Source organism: Zonotrichia albicollis, chromosome 12 (genome assembly GCF_047830755.1).
Source record: "Zonotrichia albicollis isolate bZonAlb1 chromosome 12, bZonAlb1.hap1, whole genome shotgun sequence".
Classification (NCBI taxonomy): domain Eukaryota; kingdom Metazoa; phylum Chordata; class Aves; order Passeriformes; family Passerellidae; genus Zonotrichia; species Zonotrichia albicollis.
Window position 1 is genome coordinate 854,929 of NC_133830.1, and position 16,959 is coordinate 871,887.

The 16,959-nt window shown below is 51.2% G+C and overlaps 1 protein-coding gene across 6 annotated transcripts in view; it reads right to left on the reverse strand.

The window, feature by feature from the left end:
* GRM7 (glutamate metabotropic receptor 7) overlaps window positions 1-16,959 on the reverse strand; it is a 155,772-nt gene that overhangs the window by 88,134 nt on the left and 50,679 nt on the right. The window contains exon 2 of one of the 6 annotated variants that reach the window (XM_074550282.1): window positions 1,880-2,096. The exons of the other annotated variants lie outside the window; for them this stretch is intronic. Coding sequence (XP_074406383.1) covers window positions 1,880-2,096 — 217 coding nt within the window. The remainder of the gene's footprint in view (window positions 1-1,879; window positions 2,097-16,959) is intronic. 6 annotated transcript variants of the gene reach the window in all.

Here is a 16,959-nt window from a genome sequence, read left to right on the forward strand (position 1 = left end):
ATGTTGGTTGGTTTGTAATTAATGGCCAATCACAGTCAGCTGGCTTGGACAGAGTCTGAGACACAAACTTTTGTTATCATTCTTTTTCTATTCTTAGCCAGCCTTCTGAAGAAATCCTTTCTTCTATTCTTTTAGTATAGTTTTAATGTAATATATATCATAAAATAATAAATCAGCCTTCTGAAACACTGAGTCAGATCCTCGTCTCTTCCCTCAACCTGAGACCCCTGTGAACACGGTCACACCCAGGTGCCATTCCCAGCCCATCCCTGCCCCCAGGTGCCATTCCCAGCCCTTTCCTGGCCCTTCCCAGGGCTGGTGCCCGTCACTGTCACTGTCCCAGGCAGTCCCTGCCAGCCTGCCCAGCCTGTTCTTTACAGAGTTTTCACCAATACCCACCCTGAGGCCCCAGGAATTAAACCCTGTCAGAGCTTCCCCTGAGCTGTGTGAGCGTGGCACAGGGAGCTGAGCAGCAGCCAGGGATCAGATTATCCCATCCCGGCTCCGAGGAGGAGCTTTAGGCAGCATCCCTGTCAGAGCCTTCATCCCCAGCATCACCTCCATCCCCTGCACTCTCAGAGCTGAGGGGAGCAGGCACTGCAGGCGCTGCTCTGTCTGAGGGGCTCAGTTTGGCGTTGGCTGCATGGGCAGCTCATGGAATAAATGTCATTCTGCTCCAGGTCCAGACATTGGGACCCTGCTCTGCAGCCAGAGCCTGCCCTTCACACAGGGGACACATTTTGGGCATGGGATTGCAACAGTGGATATTTGCAAATAAAGCCAATTTTAAATTCCAATGAGCACAGGCATTTGTCACTTCCTGCTGTATTAAATCCAAACCCATTTGCTTTAATACCACATAAATATGCATTTGTAGGAACAGAAGAATTTATGCAAATGCGGGTTCCTCCTGTGACACCAGCATAAGGAAACAATTCCAGCTCCCCCTCTCCCAGGCCCCTTCCTTTAAGCCCAGTGACTTTCTCTGCCTGTTCCCTGGCAGGTGCTGTCAGCAGGGATCCATCAGTTTGGGACAGTTTGGGACAGTTTGGGGGCTGTCCCTGCAGACAGAGCCAGTGCTATGGGACCAGCCTGGGCAGAGCAGCTCCTGCCCTGCCTGGGCACTGAGCTGGGCACCGAGCTGCTTTCATTGAGGCAGTGCCAGGCTGGGACACCTGGGAGTCCCACTCGGGGAGCACAGCAGAGCCTGCCCTGCCCCTGCTGATGGTTCTACCTGCAGAGCCCTTGCATTGACCACCAGCAATGAATCCCTTCCTCTGCTGTTTCTCCTCCCCAGCACAGGGATCAGCTGCAAACACTGCAGCTCCCAAACCCTCACAAGCCTGGATTGCCAACCAGCTGGCCAAGGGCTCACACCCAGGCCTGGCATGGCTCACCCCACACAGCAGCCCCTGAGCCTCCAGGGGAAGGTTCTGAGCTCCCTGCACTGAGCTGGGCAGGGCAATGCCAAAGCAAACCCAAGCTCAGACCAGGCTGGCATGGAGAGCTGGGCACCCACGGTGGCACCAGCCAGGCTGGAAGCAGCTCACAGCACAGCTCCAGCCCATGGAGACACACACAGCAGCTCAGCCTTCCCAAACCTGCCCTGTGCCCATGCCCACACAGGACAGCTCAGCCAGGGCAGCAGCAGGAGCCGGGCACAACTCAGGATCTCTAAATCCCCCAGAAATGACTGAAACCCACTGAGGGCTCCCCCTCTCTGACCCTCCACGAGCAGTTTAGGAATGACAACACCCAGGAGCCGTGGCAGAGCAATGCAGAGAGCTGAGCAGCTTTAGGACCAAAGGTGAGCTCTGGGAACACAGGATGACATTGAGCACAACACGACACGGATGGCTTGCTGAGCAGCACGGCCTACCTGCCTCTCTGGAAATTTGCATGAAGGACTCCACTCCTTTTTCTCCATAATTCCCTTCAGATGCCAAAGTGGACACATAATTCCATCCCAAAGCTTTCACAATGTCCACCATTGCTTGTGCTTGGAAGGAATCTGGAGGAACCACCCGTGAGAAGAAATCATAGCGCCTGTCATCGCTCAACTCGGGGGCAGTTGAGGCATAACTGATTTGTGGGATCTGTAGAAAGAAACAATTTCTGATAAATACACACATTCACAGACTCATGGCACTTCTTGCAGCAGCAGCTAAAGCTCCTGGCTTCAGCTGAGCTTTGGCTTTGCTGTGTTCTGCACCATGTTCCCCTACAAGGTACAGGGACAGGAGCAACCCTTCGCTGGCTCCAGTTACCCAGAAAAACTGGGAAGCAACTGCTCCCAGTTGGCCAAATAAAGCTCCCAGTTATCCCAATAAAACTGGGAACCAACTGCTCCCAGTTACCCAGAAAAACTTGGAACCAACTGCTCCCAGTTACCCAGATGAAGCTGGGAAGCAGCTGCTGCCAGTTTATTTATCACCCTATGGGTATTTACCAGCACTGCACAGTATTTATCACCTACAAGTATTTACCAGCACTTCACAGTATTTATCATCTACAGGTATTCACCATCACTGCACAGTGTTTATCACCCTATGGGTATTTACCATCACTGCACAGTATTTATCACCCCATGGGTATTTACCAGCACTTCACAGTATTTAACATCTACAGGTATTCACCATCACTGCACAGTGTTTATCACCCTATGGGTATTTACCATCACTGCACAGTATTTATCACCCCATGGGTATTTACCAGCACTTCACAGTATTTATCACCTACAGGTATTTACCATCACTTCACAGTATTTATCACCTACAGGTATTTACCATCACTTCACAGTATTTATCATCTACAGGTATTTACCAGCACTTCACAGTATTTATCATCTACAGGTATTCACCAGCACTTCACAGTATTTATCATCTACAGGTATTCACCAGCACTGCACAGTGTTTATCACCTACAGGTATTTACCAGCTCCTCCTCCTCAGAAGAACAAATCTGATCTGTACTGCCCCAGGACGAGCCCTGCAAGGGCTCAGCACCTCTGGCCCACAGAGAGCAAGGGCTGCTTTCTGCAATCAGCATAAAAGGGAGGCTGAAATATCAGGTTTTATCCGTGGCACCTCTTTGTACTCCACCTTGCCAACAACTGCTTTTCCAACCCAAAATCAAAAGGAACACATTCTGCACTTCCACAACAAGCAGAGCTTCTACAGAATCTGCTGCATTGCTTATGTTCCTAAGGAGACCTTTTGGATTTTAAATCTTTTTCCACTGTTCATAAAATATTAACTGCTGCTGGCTGCTTCAATCACTGGGAGTATAAAAAGCAGATATGAGGTGTTTTACCAGTGTTTCTAACTGGATATCTAAAAGCAACATGAAGTTATAGAAATGTGCCAAGTAGAATTCTCCTGTTCTGTTCAAACACAGGGAGCAGAGTCCTTCAGTGTGTGTGCCAGGGACTGCAAACCACAAAACTGCAAACAGAGGGGCAGAGCCCATTCAGACACCTGCAAAAGGCACCTCCTGCCCCTGCCCAGCTCCCCATGCACAGCAGCAGCATCCCAGCGGCCAAACTGGGCACCCACCAGGTAAAAACCAGCTGAAATCCAACTGCTGCCCATCTGGGAGCTCCACACAGCACCCCCAGCTCCTGCCAGCACTGAAATGCCCTTGAAAATAAAAATTGATTGTGCAGCTCAGAGAGACCCGTGGGCAGCTGGGCAGGGTCCCTGCTCCAGGCAGGGCAAGGCACAGCCAGAGCTTTAAATCCTTTAAATCAGACTTTGAAATCAGAATGCTCTGTTCAGGGTTTTTCAGTATTCCAGGTAAACATTTTCTATCTCTTCACCATTTTCTTTTTCTCTCATTTTGGTAAAGTCTGTTCTTTATCATCAACTCAGAATTGGAGTTGGAAGAAGCAGGATTTCTGTTCCTTCACATTCCCTCTGCACACACCATGCAGGGTTCCACATGTGTGAGCCTGGCTGATGCTCTGCTGGCAGCAAGGGGGAATGATTAATGCTGGGAACACTGTCTTAGTCAGTGATTAATTGATGTTAATTTATTTCTAACGTTGACCATTATTCTTCATTTATTTCATTTTCTCCTGCTAATGAAGAGCTGTCTCTGGGTCACTCCTATTGTCTTGCTCAGGCTCCTGCAGGAGAGCAGCTGCAGCAGGAGCAGCACAAACACCCCAGGCAAACAGGAGCGTCCTCAGCCTCTCCTGCCACAGCAGCCAGCCCAGCAGCAGCCTGGGACAGCTCAGGGAAAAACCCAGCGAAACACAGACTGGGACAGCTCAGAGAAACCCCACTGGAATACAGAATGGAACTGCTCAGGGAAAAACCCACTGAAATACAGGACGGAACTGCTCAGGGAAAAACCCACTGAAATACAGAATGGAACTGCTCACTGCAGAGCAAACCCCACTAAAATACAACCTGGAACAGGTCACTGCAGAGCAGTGAAATACCCCACTAAAATACAACCTGGAACAGGTCACCTCAGAGCAAACCCCAGTGAAACACAGACTGGAACAGCTCAGAACAAACCTCACTGAAGCACAAACTCCCTGTTCCAGTTTCCCTTCCAGACTCACTGGGTGTTATTATGCAGCCCCATATCCTCCTCCTCCTCTCCCTGCTCAACGAACCCTTTTTTCCAAGAAAAATGACAGAACGTTTGAGTTGCTCACCTGCAACACAAACCCCAGTGCCAGAGCACACAGAGCCCTCCCTGGGCTGCCGGACTGCCAAAGCCTGGCCTCTACCCCAGAGTCAGCCCCAGCTGCAAACACCCCAAACACCAACAGCCATTGCTGCTGTGCTGCAAACACCCCAAACACTGACAGCTACTGCTGCTGTGCTCAGCCACTCATTAAAGATGATGAGGAAGGTGCACCTGACCCACCTCAGGCACTGACAGCAGCCAGGAGCTTCAGAAAGGCAATTTCCCTGAGGACCTGAGCAATTAAGATAATGCAGGAGTGCCCCTGCTGAGACATTAATGAGCTGCTAGCAGGGCAAGATGAGGCTCACAGTTTGCTGCATTTCTACTTTCAGTTTCCCAGGAAGTTTTATTGATTCTGGTTTCCTGGCAGTGGGGAGAGCTCAGCTGCTCTGGCAGAGCCCCCTGAGCCCACCACGTGTGGCAGGGCAGAGTCGGGCTGCAAACACTGCAAATCCCCCCAAACCACCCAAATTCACACACCTGAGCTGCCTGGAGCCTGCTCCCAGCTGCAGAGCTCTGTGTGAGCTGATGGGTGAGGCACAGCCTGGGATCTGTTCAGGGCTTGGGTTTTATTCCTGTAGAAATGCATCAGGTCAGGATTCCATCCTCAGTCAGCACAGCTCCTCCTGTGCCCCATCCCATCCCAAAGTGCAGGACAGAGAGCCCCAGCATCCTGCAGAGAGCTGATTCCCCTGCCTGGAGCTCAGCTCACTCAAGTTTCTCCCTGGTTATTTCCTCTGGACAAAACCCCTCCAGCCCCTTCTCATTCCCACTTCGCCTTCTGAGCAGGAAGGAAACCTGGCAGGCAGCTCTAGAAATCCAGATACCCACGGGAATTAGTCCCTGCCCTTGGCAGGGGGCTGAGCAGAGCTTTAGGCTCCCTGGAGCCCAAACCATGCTGTGATTCTGTGGAAATTTCACCCAAAACACTGAATAAGGTCGGAGCTTGCAAAGGTAACAGGAGCAGATCCTCCTGCTGCTCTCCAGTGGATGGAGCTCAGCATTTCCCCAGGGGCTGCCCCAGCCAGACAGAAAGGGAGGGAGGGCAATTAGGAAAGTTTTCATGTAAATCCCTTTCAGGAGCAACAGCAAATATTTCTGAGCAATGGAGGGAACACAAAGAAATAAACCCAGCAATGATTCCTGCCCCTGAATTTTGGTTCCACCTGCAGGGGCTCCTTGCACCAGCCCTCCCAGCTGGGTGGGGTGAGCCCCTTGAGCTCCATCTCCCCCTCCTTGGCCAGGGCCAGCATAAAGCTGCCATGGTGCAACGCCTTCTAAAATCCCCTTTTAAAATCTCCTCATTACCATTGTTATTGTGGATGGAGCCCGTCACTGGAACAAACACTTCCAAAGCTACTTTGGCTTTCTCAAACAACTGCCTTTCTAATTGAACACATTTCAGTTTAATTAATTTCAGGCCTGAAAAGAGCCCATTTCCAGGCACACAAACCCATCCCATCCCCACCACAACTGTCATGAAAAGCCATGAAAATCCGTGAAAAGCCATCCTGAGTGGCACTGGCCACTGGGAGCCTTCTCTGCGCCCACAGGGTCCTTCCTGCTCCCTTCCCCAGAGTGAGAAAGCACTCCTGAAACAAATCATTGCAGCAATTAAGGGACAGCAATTACAGCAATTAGTACTGTCCACATGGCTCATGGGAGCACTTCATCAGCTCAGAAAGCAGGAGAAAGGATCATAAACACCCAGGACTGTGAGAGGTGTCCATAAATGTGAGATATCCTGCATTTCATCCTGATGACCTGTGCCTGGACCAAGGTCTGCTCGTGACAGGGAGGAGCTCATGGCACAGATTGGATTTTTATAGAAAAGCAGGGGGGGATTTCTCAGCTTTTAATGCTAAAAGAACCTTGGACTGGAAGAACCTGCCTTGAAACCAGGAGACGCAAAATTGTAATGAAAATGAGTCACAGCACAAAAATAAACACCTTACCCTTGTAAAGCTGGAGATAAAACTGTCCTTGAATAAACAAGGACATCACCCCTGTCTCAACATGCTCACATACTGGGGATGGAGACTCAGCCATTTATGCTTTCCTGGGCATGAATTATTTACTGAAATGCTTTACTTTCCATCCTACTGACATGGAAAAAGAGTTTTAGATACACACTTGCCTAATTTGGGTGTGCAAATTCCTCCCTGTGAATAAAGCTGTGTTTATGTAATCATGAAGATCCTGAGTGAGCACTTCTCAGAAATAAAATTAACTGGTATTTCTATGACTCCCATTTTAATTTCTCTTGGTTTATCTGCACTGTGTTTCAATTATAAATTAGATTTTTGCCCAATATTCAATAATATTGGGCAAAAATCTAATTTATAATTGTTAATTACTATTTCTAAGCCCTTTATCTGCAGCCACCCTTCTTGGAGGGAACTTGTGATCTCCTGCACAAACACCTCTCCCACCCCAAAGAGGGAAATTTTATCTCCTGCACCTCAGGGATTATTGGTACTGAAGGCAAAGGCACAGGGGCAAGTATGACACTTCCCCATTTAATATTTTAACGTGAAATATTCAGCTTGGTGAGAAATGGATGAGATTTAAGGTCCCTTCCAGCCCAAACCATTCTGTGTCTGTTCTGTGCACAATGGAGGGAGAGGAAGGGCTTGTGTGCCTTTCTCATGCCCTGAACACACCCTGCAAGGTCTTAAAAATGCCAAAAATTATTCCCATTCCTCTGGTGCTCAGATTTATAGCAGTCAGGGCATTCTCAGAAGGGTTCCTGTCACCACCCAAATTTGATTTCATATTTTCTTTAATCCAGAGTGCTGGGCAGACGCTCAGGGTGATTTGGATTTATCTCCTTCCCCACGCACCATTCCCCATCCCTGCCTGCATCCCAGGAGCTGGGGAGCCAGAGGGATGCACGGACACCCAGCACTCACATCCCTGCAGGGATGGAGCTCCCACATCCAAACACGGACTCACCGATTCCAGCTCTTCTGAAAATAAATCAGGAGCAGAATATAAACAGAGCGAAGCAGCTTTTATGTTTTATTTATGTGTACACACTGCTCCATTCATCCCAAACAGATAATTGAACCTTATATTGTCTGTGCATATTTTAAAAGGTTTTTAATCTGCAAGCATAAATCTCATTGATTTTGAAAGTAGCCCGATGAAGACAACAGCAGTAACGACTCATTCAGCAGCCAGGCTGAGGCAGAACCCGTTCCTGTGGCAGAGTTCTGTGAAAGCAATCCTCACACAGACACAGAGCCAGCTCAATTGCACTGTGGAACAAGGGGAAGCACTCATCCTGTGAGTTATTGGGCTGAGTGGGAGCTGTGGCTGGGCTGTGAGCACAGCTATTACTGTATAATACAATAATTGCATTCCCAGGAGAGCATCCACGCTCCTGTCCTGGAAAGTGAGGCTGGGATTGGAGTATTTATTCCTGAATTTTCAATATAGCCAAGAGTCTGACAGCCAAGGAGAATAAAGCTCTGGCCCTGGTGCCCTGACACAGTAACACATCCAAAATCTGGCAGTACAAATTTACCTGCATTGAGGGGTCATTTCTAATTTCAGTGTGCAGTTAAACTTTGGGCAGGCAGCTCAGCAGCACGGTGAGCAAACCCAAGTTCTGTGAACAATTTCCAGTGAGCAGCTACTGCAGAAATAGGAGCTGTTCTCATTCAAATGTCAGAGTGGCCTCAGACAATGGGATCTCTCCAGCCCCCCGGATCTCTGACACCCCAAGGGAAGCAGCTGCCTTTCAAGCAGTAAATGATGTTTTAAACAGGCCTTCTGGAGCTCATTTCCCTCCGTGCAATATTGGAAGTATTTCTGAATTTAAAAATGTGTCAAATAATAAAAACCCCCAGGTTTTAACGTGCTCACACTGTGGCTGAGTGAACCGTTCTGCTTGAGCTTAAACTGTTGGTTTGGAGTGGCACTTTATGGAGAGCTGGAGGCAAGAGCAGAGCTGGGAATTATACAGAATATGTGAGCTGCTGCCTGACCTCCCTGCAGCCCTGCTCACCCACACCTGGGAGCCCCAACAGCTTCATCCTCCTCCTCCTCCCCCGAGGTGTCCCCACAGCCAAAGCCCAGGGTGAGATGTGCTCACCTAACTCCAGCTGGAGCTGACCAAGCCAGGCTGGAAAATGGATCCAAATCCATGAGCAGAGGCACAAACCTGCCCTGGTGGGCACAGCACCCCTGCTGCCGTGCCCCAGGGACACCAGGGAGAGACATTCCCCACCCAAGGGCTCCTGGCAGCCCCACTCGCTGCAGGGCACCTGCATGGAGCCCAGGTGGGACAGGGGGCACAGAGCTGTGCCAGGGAACCTGCAGAGAGCCCAGGTGGGACAGGGGGCACAGAGCTGTGCCAGGGAACCTGCAGAGAGCCCAGGTGGGACACGGGGCAGCAGAGCTGTGCCAGGGCACCTGCACGGAGCCAAGGTGGGACAGGGGGCACATAGCCCAGGTAGGACAGGGGGCACAGAGCTGTCCCCAGATTGTCCCCTGAGCCTGCCCATCTCAGCCTGAGCTGTTCCCTCTGCTTCTGTCCCTGTTCCTGGGGTCAGATCCCAAATCCCCCCAGCTCCTCAGGGATTCTGCAGCCCCTGCCCAGCTCCTCAGGGATTCTCCATCCCATTCCCAGCCCCTCCAGGGCTCCCCTGCACCGAGGAGCAGCAGCAGCAGCCAGGAGGGGCTCAGAGAGGACAAACTGTTCCATCATCTGCAAGGTCAGCCATCTCAGCCATCTCCTCCTCGAGTCCCAGGCATTTAAAATTCCTTCAGAAGTGTGGGAGGCACGGCTGACCCGGGCCTGGGACGGCTCCACCAGGGACACTGAGGGATTATATTTAGCCTGCCTTTGATTTCATATTTTCTTTAATCCAAAATAAACATTATCACAAGTGAAAAGGCCTGTTGTGTCCTCTGAGCATCAGGAACAGAACAAGGTCCTTCAGGACACAGCCTGGGTATAAAGGAGAGTGAGAAAATGCAGTGAGAGCGATGTGAGCGAGAATGGGTTGTAATTATGGGAGAAATCTGCATTTGACATTTCTCCCACTACATATCCAAGAGTTATAGGGTATAATGGACTGCCAGTGAATATCTATACCTTTTATTCCCTTATATTTCATCTCTGGCCTTTCACAAAGTGCATCATCACCATGTAATTCCACAGATATCTAAATATTTCTGCATTATTACAGGGAAAACCACAAGGCAATCACACTTTTACCTTCACTGGTTGTCTTCACCTCGACATTGAGCTTGCCAGCTAAATAATTACATTTCTTCTTATCTAACTTGTGGGAAAACAAATTTAATAACAGAAATACAGTGAGAAAGACGAATACTTAGGGGAGAATAATTTTCAGACTTAAACTTCACAAGCTCAATAGATTATTCTGGACACTGGATAATTACTCTGCATGTCTTTATCGCAAAAGTGCCCGGACATTCTAATTAATCCAAATTACTTTCTAAGGGCCATGCTATTGGACTCATGCAGGAACAGCCAGATACAGAAATGCTGTTATTTTTATAAAGGTTTCTAACAGCTCAGCCTTGCAGCACCCTGATGGAAACCACCCAGAGCAGCTCCTTGCCCTGCCTGGGGCAGCCCAGAGCCAGCACTGGGGAACAGGAACCTGCAGGGAAAGCTGCCTTAAAAATAGGGGCTTCCTTAGAAATACAAACAGGGTCCAGTGCTGATTCCATCAACAGCCCCACCCCAGCCCACAGCGTGTGTCCGTGATAAAACTGATCCTCAATCACAGCGACACACACAAATCTGACCCTAAACCACACCAACAAACGCAAACCTGATCCTAAACCACACCCACAAACACAAAACTCATCCTAAACCACACCCACAAACACAAAACTCATCCTAACCACACCCACAAACACAAAACTCATCCTAAACCACACCCACAAACACAAAACTCATCCTAAACCACACCCACAAACACAAAACTCATCCTAAACCACACCCACAAACACAAAACTCATCCTAAACCACACCAACAGAGAAAACTGATCCTAAACCACACCAACAAACAAACCTGGAGCTGGGCTGTGTGACACTGGATGGGCCCCAGGCAGCACCTAAAATAGGCTTCAAGCTCTGAGATATCAAAATAAAGGGCTCTTGGATTTCCCTGCCCTTCCTTCCCATGACTCCTGTTACATATAGGTAAAGATATTATAAAATAAATGCCTTATGAAAGCAGGCCTTGCTCTGCTGAATTACCAACAGGCTTGTAATTTCTCATAAGGAAAAACTAGTAGAATAACATAACAAATTATTCTTGTAGAGAAAAACAGTCTACAGCTGTAAAAACAAGAAATCTGTTCCGTAAGAATCAGTGAAGAAAATATGTCAACACATCTAGAGAGAGAAAATTTGATAGATATGTTCAGTAGCCCGTCCCAAGCAAGGGACTGACTTTCACTGTACTGCTGACCAGTTAGGTTTAACACAGTGCCTTCTGATATTTCCTAGAGATGTGAACCATGGGAATAAAGAATTGGCTTTTCTGCATGAAAAAAGTGAATGCCCAGGATTTCCCTGCTGCTCCTTCCCTGCCCCAGTGCCCAGGATTTCCCTGCTGTTCCTTCCCCTGTCCCAGTGCCCAGGATTTATTTCCCTGCCCTCCTTTCCATGCCCCAGTGCCCAGCATTTCCTTGGCAGCTCCGAGCAGGGCTCTCCAGCTGATCCCTGCACAGGGCAGGGAGCTTTGGGAAGATGAAAGCGATCCCTGTGACCCTGGCAAGCCCTGAGGATGAAAGGTGCAGAGCCATTTCTGGAAAGCACCGAGTGTTTCAGGATGCTCTGCGAAAAGGCTGCTGGTGCTGGCAGCACTCAGGATTCCCGAGGGATTGATCCTGCGAGGTGCTGAACAAGCTGTTCCCCTCAGGGGCCACAGGAGGATGGAGCAGAGCCAGCAGAGGCTGCAGTGAGCAGGGATGGTGTGAGACCCGTGTTCTGCTCCCAGGACAGAGCAGCCTGTGCTGGCTGCAGTGAGCAGGGATGGTGTGAGACCCGGTGTTCTGCTCCCAGCACAGAGCAGCCTGTGCTGGCTGCAGTGAGCAGGGATGGTGTGAGACCCGTGTTCTGCTCCCAGGACAGAGCAGCCTGTGCTGGCTGCAGTGAGCAGGGATGGTGTGAGACCCGGTGTTCTGCTCCCAGGACAGAGCAGCCTGTGCGGGGCATCCTGTGCTGGCTGCTGCAAACACAGCCGGGGATGAACGGCCCTGCAATCACTCCTGCATCTCTGTTTATCACAAACAGATAAGGGGGAGAGGACAGCAACAGGAGAAGGGGGATGGAGAATGGAAATATGTGGTGAATCCAAAGGGAAGCAGCAGCCCTAGGGATGCCAAACGCCGCTGTTGCTTTCCCAGGTGAGCTGAGCTGTCTCATTTCCCTGTGCTCAGCTGGAATCAGCCCCGAGTGACAAACGAAACCCCAGACATTCCTCCAAAGTCTCCTGCACCTCCTGCTCCGAGGCACGGCAGCGTCCCATGGATGCTGGGGTGCTTTGGGAGCGCCACCCGTGCCCTCGGCTCTCCCATCCCTCGCTGCCCCTCACATCCCAGCCTCAGGAACGCGCACACCGCCTTTGTTTCCTCCTCCTTCATCCCATCTCCCTGCAATTCCCTTCCCTGCAGTTATTTATCCCTCTGGAGGGCAGAAGCACGGCGCAAAGGAACAAACCCCCTGTGCATTGTTCATCAAGATCTGCAGAGCGGCTGCTAATTACTGCAGCGGAGCTCTGCCCGCCGGCCTCGGAGCTGCGGGCTGTGAGAGCTCCGCACCCTGACCAAAACCTTCATTCTGTCCGGCCCCGCATCCTGCTCAAAACCCACACCCTGCCCAAAACCCCGCATCCTGCCCAAAACCTTCATTCTGTCCGGCCCCGCATCCTGCTCAAAACCCTCACCCTGCCCAAAACCCCACATCCTGCCCAAAACCTGCACATCCTGCCCAGCCCTGCACCCTTGCCAAGCTCTGCTCTGCCCAGGACCGCAGCCTGCCTGGCCCTGCAATGGGGTTTTTGAAACCAGCCGTGCTCCGGTATCACATGCAACCAACAGGAAAATTAGCATTGTAAAATGGCAACCTCATTTAGATAAGCACGCTGTGAATCCATCTAATTTGTATACAGAGTCATTATGTGGTCACAGCCGAGTGCCTCCAGCCTCTCTTTTCCCCGGCTGCCCCCGCTCCCAAACAGGGCTGGGGAGGGTCCCGAGGCTGCTGAGCATTGGTGGCACACCGAGAGCAGGACAGACTGTCCGTGCCTGGCCACAGACAGTGCCACAGCAGCTCTGCCCCATGGCCAGGGCGCCGCCACCTCCCTGGGCCCCAAACATCCCCCAAACATCCTCACCCAGCTGCTCATGGGGCTCTGACCCCTCTCCACTGCCACAGCACCTGCTCCAGGTGCCCCTTGGGGAGGGGTGACACCTGTGGGCACAGGCAGCACACCCCCAGAGGGGCACAGGTGGCACACACCTGGCTGCACACCTGGCCAGGTCCCTGCCCCACTCCCAGTCCCCCACATCACTTGTGGGATTTGCCTCCCTGCAGACTTTTCCCCAGGCAGAAACTCTGGAAATGTTACCATCAGTTCTGACAGCTTGGGAACCACCGTGTTTGATAACAGAGCTGCCAGGGAAGCTGATAAACAGAATCCTCTGCACTTCCCCAGTGCCCCGGTCCATCTGCATTAGCCCAGACATGCAGGAGATCTTTATCAGCCAGGTGCTTACACCAGTTCCATCATCACCATGGCATCGCAGAGCTCTCAACTCTTTAAAAATAGAACTAATAGCATTTTCTCGTTAGTTCTTCCTCCCAAGCTTTGCAGAGAAATGCTGGGAGCACTTATGGCTTTATTTTATTTATTCCTTTGTTTGGGAAAGCGGCTGAGCTGAGCACTTTGCCTCCCTTCCTGCCAAGGGGGTGCAAAGGAATTTAGGAGGGTTCTCTGTGCTGGTGTGGGGTGCCAGCACCAGTGGGTGCTCCCACATCCCTGGGGGCGGCTCCCCAGGCTGCACAGGTGGGACAGGAGACAAAGGAAGGAGCTCTGTGAACTGAGAGCAGCCCTACAGAGAGCCTGGATCAATGAGTTAGAGCAGACATCCCTGCTCAGGAGCAGCCACTGCAACGCTGCTGCATTTTCCCATCCCCTGCACACGGGGAGAGCCAGGGCAGGGGGCTCTGCTGGGACCCCAGGCACGGGGAATGGCAAACCCATCCTCCATCCCCAGAGGGGTGCTCAGCACCAAGGAGACAAATGGTCCTCAGATCTGCAGGAGCGGCACAGCCCCAGCAGCCTGCAGCTCTCACTGAGCACAGGTAGCCCCAGAGATTCATCCCATCCCATCATCGAGCTGGAAGAGCTGACTCTGCCAGCCCCAGCTGGGTTTGGGTCTCCACAGCCCCAGAGCAGCTGACACAGCCCAGGCAGCTCCTCCTAGGAGTGACACAGCCCCAGCATCCTGCAGCTCCAGCAGGGGCAGCTCCAGCATCCTGCAGCTCGCTGCTGCCACTCTGAGCACAGGTAACCCCAGAGATTCATCCCATGCCATTCTGCCACCACAATCGAGCAGGAAGAGACACTAATTAGCAGGGAGCTGTTGCAGGGATGCATGAATATTAATGCCACCGTCCAAACTAATTTGCCCAATTACTGCTGTTCCAGCAGCTCCATTACAAGCCATAAAGCCGGGCTGATAGAAGATCTCCCTAATAAGGGAGTGAGAGCAACTGCTGGAGAGCTCCACCACGCCTCAGCTGACACTAACAAGGTTAATTTTCCCCCTGTAGAAAATCACAGAAATCTGTAAATATTTTAAGAACAAAAGCAGCCTTTCCCTCCTGGTATAAATATCCTGCTGGAAAATCCACAGGGAGTTTCCTTCAGCAGAGCCCGAGCCCAGGGAGGTTTGTGATCCCCTGAACTCCCAAGCGTGCAGCTCTGAACACAGAGAAACAGAAAGAGCCATTAAACCAATGAGCTGGCTCCTGCTTTGGGATCTTCATTCCAGATTTCACATTGATACTCCTCTCTGAAGTGTCTGTGCTCAGGAATCCATCATTCTGTGGCATGGCTGAATGATTATATGACATGTTAGAGCTTAAATGCACTTTTATTATGCATAAAGCATTACATTTTGGTATTTATTTCTTTTGCAATGCTTTTTTACCCCTCTGCAAACACAGCCAACACTTGGAAATGATAAAACTAAAAACTCTGCAATGACAAAGAAATGAAACCTTTTCCTGAGGAAAAAGAACCACTATGTGCGTTCAGATAAATGATTGAGTTACTCTGATTCAGAACAAGGGTAGAACACCATTTCTGCTCCTGAACATGACCAGAGCTTGGTGTGCACCTTGAGTGAATTACCCAGCACTGCACATCCACATCCCAGCCAGAGCAGCAAGAGCTGAGCTCCCAGCCAAGGAAACCAACGCATGTGATGGTCACAGAGCTGGATTCCCCTTCTGACTGACCACACACCATGAGCACACCCCAAAGGCCACCAGAGCCATGGCCAGACACCATGAGCACACCCCAAAGCCACCCCAAGCACAGCCTCTGCCAGCCCTCCCATCCTCACACTGGGGCAGACCCCTCTTCCTTCCCAATTGAAAGGAAAGGTGGGAGCAGTGGGCAGGACAAGGCCACAGCACCTTCCAGCAGACAAATCACAGAATCCCAGAATATTTGGGGGTGGAAAGGAGCTCTGGAGCCCACCCAGCCCAGCCCCTTCCCAGCAGGGTCACCTGGAGCAGTGACACAGAGCATCCAGGTGGGGTTGGGATTCTCCAGAGAGGGAAACTCCACAATTCCCTGGGCAGCTGCTCCAGGGCTCTGCCCCCTCCGTGGAAAGAAGTTCTTCATGCTGGGGTGGAACTTGTGTTTTAGCTTATAGTTAAATGCCTGTTAAAACCCAGCTTTCAGTGATACCCCAGGCTCCTGAAACAACCACACCTGGCCTTGTCCTGCCTCCAGACCTGAGTGAGCACTGAGCCCTGCACCAAGCCTGGGGCTGCTCAGAGATCTCTCACACTCCAGGAACAGCAGCACAACAAAACAAACAGCACAAACACAGGGGCAAGCACAGAGTGGTTTTCCTGGTGCTTAGGATACACAGAAGCAGGGAAAACTCAAACAAAGCAAAAAGCCCTGTGGTGATGATCAGTGCCAGAGGAAAATGTAAAAACCCCGTTCAGAGTCAGCCGGATGAGGCTGTGCTGGAGCAGATGCAGGAAATGCTGCAGGATTTGACACCATCTCCAGCTTTGAACACCACGTTGATTCCCTGGGAGCAGCCTGCAAACCCCGGAGCCTTGGAGAGGTTTTTTCTCTGCTTCCACCTGCTGGTCACACCATCCTCCATCCACCGGAGAGCAGCACTGCGGGGCACTCACACCTGGCCATGAGCAGGGCTGGGCTGGCCCTGGGGCACCCCCGAGCAGCACAGGGGACGTGCAGCAGCTCCTGCTGGCTGTCAGCGAGCCCCATGCCATGGCTTACAGCTATTGTCTGAATAATGACACATCCCTTCCTGTGGTGGGGCTGACAAACTCCTGTGGAAGTGCTGGACACTGCATTACACATTCCACAAACAGAAATAAACCTGAAATGCAGCCTCTGACAGCAGCACCATTTCCCTGGTAATGCCAAGAAAGAAGAGTTTCACAAATAACAGTTCTGGAGGTGAAAAGCAGTCCCAGTGTATTCAGGAGATTTGTGTTTCCAGAAGGGACACTGCCTGGGAACTGGAACAGGCTCGTGGAATTGTTCCTTGGGATAATTGCTATGGATGGCTCTCCTGCAGGGTGGACATGGAATTAGAGCCTGCTTCTGCTGAGATGTGCACTGAGTGCCTCCCTCAGATGGGCACCCACAGTTCCAATTCATCACCACTCATGGACAGAACAGGGATTGCACAGAGCCTGAGCTCCTCCTGCCCCAACCCAGCACCACTCATGGACAGGGATGGTCTGCACAGAGCCTGAGCTCCTCCTGCCCCCCAGCACCATGAGACCCTCTCCCCTTCCCCCAGGGTATGGTACCCAAATGCCAACAGGCCCAGCCAGGGGGGAGCAGCAGTGGAACAGGGCATGGAGGCTGCCACACTGATAACAGGGCACCAGGAACAGCCCCAGCTCCCCACACTGATAACAGGGCACAGGGAGCAGCCCCAGGCTGTTCACGCTGCACAGCAGGAAACATTCCTTCACAA